This window comes from Austrofundulus limnaeus, unplaced genomic scaffold, assembly GCF_001266775.1.
Source record: "Austrofundulus limnaeus strain Quisiro unplaced genomic scaffold, Austrofundulus_limnaeus-1.0 Scaffold37, whole genome shotgun sequence".
Lineage (NCBI taxonomy): Eukaryota > Metazoa > Chordata > Actinopteri > Cyprinodontiformes > Rivulidae > Austrofundulus > Austrofundulus limnaeus.
Genome location: NW_013952439.1, coordinates 901,899 through 904,112, shown reverse-complemented (window position 1 = coordinate 904,112; position 2,214 = coordinate 901,899). Strand labels below are relative to the sequence as shown.

The 2,214-nt window shown below is 40.6% G+C and overlaps 1 protein-coding gene across 1 annotated transcript in view; it reads left to right on the top strand.

Moving 5' to 3' along the window:
* The first annotated feature begins 1,373 nt into the window (after positions 1–1,373).
* chrne (cholinergic receptor, nicotinic, epsilon) overlaps positions 1,374–2,214 on the top strand; it is a 12,740-nt gene continuing 11,899 nt past the window's right edge. The window contains exon 1 of the mRNA XM_014006700.1: positions 1,374–1,553. Within this exon, the coding sequence (XP_013862154.1) occupies positions 1,493–1,553 (61 nt within the window). The 5' untranslated portion in view covers positions 1,374–1,492. The remainder of the gene's footprint in view (positions 1,554–2,214) is intronic.

Genomic DNA, 2,214 nt, shown 5'->3' with positions numbered 1-2,214 from the left:
CTTTTAAACTAAACCATACTTTTACAAACTTGTTTTTTTTTTTCTTGAAGAAAATGTTTGGCAAACAATGTCTAAAGTTACAACTAGTCAGGGTTCCTATTAAATAAATCATTGATAAAAATGTATGCTAATGTACATCTGTTATATATGCAAATCATGCTCAGCACTGCTCACTGACACCATTTATTATTTCAAAAAATCCTTTTTTATTTAAATTCCTTATGGGATCAATAAAGCCTACTTTAAAAATGTAACTTTTACGAATGGGAATCAGCTTCCAGATCCGTGTACAGTTACTGAATGGGAGGATGATGATGTTAGCAAGTGGCCTGATATTTACAGGTGTTTGGTGGATAAACCAAGCGGCTACATAAGAGAGAAACTGTGAGCATACAAATCACTTGATGTGTAGGCCACTGCAAATTGAGATTTGACATTTTTTGCTATATCAAATGTTTATACATAATATAGAAAGTTTAAAACAACGTGCATTCCTTCAAGGAATATTAGGCCTTAAGTTGGAATTTATTTGTTGTTGTTGTTGTTGTTGTTGTTGTTGTTCTATATAAACCCTACAGTTTGGAGAGAAGAGTTTGAAGCTGGACCACTCTGGCCCTCGTCAGTCTCTTGAGTCTTGATGTGAGACACACAACCCGCCACCTGCCAGCTCCAGTTACCTTTAAGGAAGCTCGTCTCTGTTTTCCTGAGTGTATATTTAGAAGTACATCACATACTGAGAAACTCACATGGCACATTCCAAAACGCAGATTGTTGCCCTTCCCACAGCAGAAACACACAACTTCAGCCACTCTCTGTAACTCACTGTAACAAAGAGCTGTACTCGGTGAGCCGTTTGGGCAGATGTCGATGTGAATGTGGTGTAGGGGCCATGAAAACAGATGATTTATGATGATGCAGACCAGAGACTTTGGGTGTTTTAGTGGTTTATATGAGCTAATGTCTGCCGCCAGCTTTAATCTGGCCTGCAGGACTGCTGCACGTGAAGTCTAAGACGATAGGATGTATTAATACTTTGTCACATAGCAGAGKGGGAGCAGGCCCACATGGATGGTCACCTGTTTCTCCTTGCTGCACCTGTGAGTTTTACAAGTCTCTGTTTGTCTCTTCAGTTTAAACCACACAAACTACATCACATATGAAAMAAGACAGAAGGTTTRAAGGTTTCAACGCTTCCGTCWGCTCAAYGTGAAYGGGCACGTCCAAYGCCGCGGCTGTTGTCTAATGATCTCAGTGATGATTATTGCAAATGACCAGAGTGTTGCTTGAAGTCCTGGTTTAGTGCCTCCAGCTGCTGTGTAATCTGAGCCGCGGACTCAGACAGCAGGGTTGGACAACAGTCAGGGTGTTTGATATGAGGGGTGGGGGATTTAAGGCTCTTCCCCTCGTCGTTACTCTCACCGTCTTTCACTCCCTCACACTTTATATTTAAACACAGTGTGGTGGCGTGGATTAGAGCCATCTTGAAACAACCATGGCTGYGTGTGGGTTTGGGTTATTTTTCGGAGTTTTAATGGTTTTGGGGACCATGAAAGGTAAGTGGGTCGTTGCAGTTTGGCAACCAGCATGCTATTTTGTTGTTTAGCAAAGTTAGACTGATTATGTGTGGCAACAACAACCACTTGTCAGTCAAAACTTTACTCAGATTTGTTGATACATTTAGCAGCATCTGGACACACAGGCATTTGTGTAGCAACTTGATTGTTGTTTGGTTGAAATCTGTGATTTGGCGACATTTGATGTCACGTGAATCCCCTTTCTTCCTGATGTCACGTGAATCCCCTTTCTTCCCTGTTGTGATGTTCAGTTTGAACTGGTCATCTTCATCGTGTCTACATGTCTAAAGGAACTGAGTTGCTGCTGTGGGATTGGCTGATAAACTATATTTTGAACGAGTTTACCTTATAAAGTGTACTGTATGCTGCCTTCTTTTCCATGAACATTCATGCATTTATCAACAAGACGATACAAAACCACATTCCTCCCACTTTACAAAGGTTTGGCTGAGGAGGACCAGAGTCCAGACCCTGAACTGACCTGCCTGCAGTGCCTCAAATTCTAAGCAAAATTCTGGTACAGATTGTTCATAAAGCTGATAAAAACATCTATCTATCTATCTATCTATCTATCTATCTATCTATCTATCTATCTATCTATCTATCTATCTATCTATCTATCTATCTATCTATCTATCTA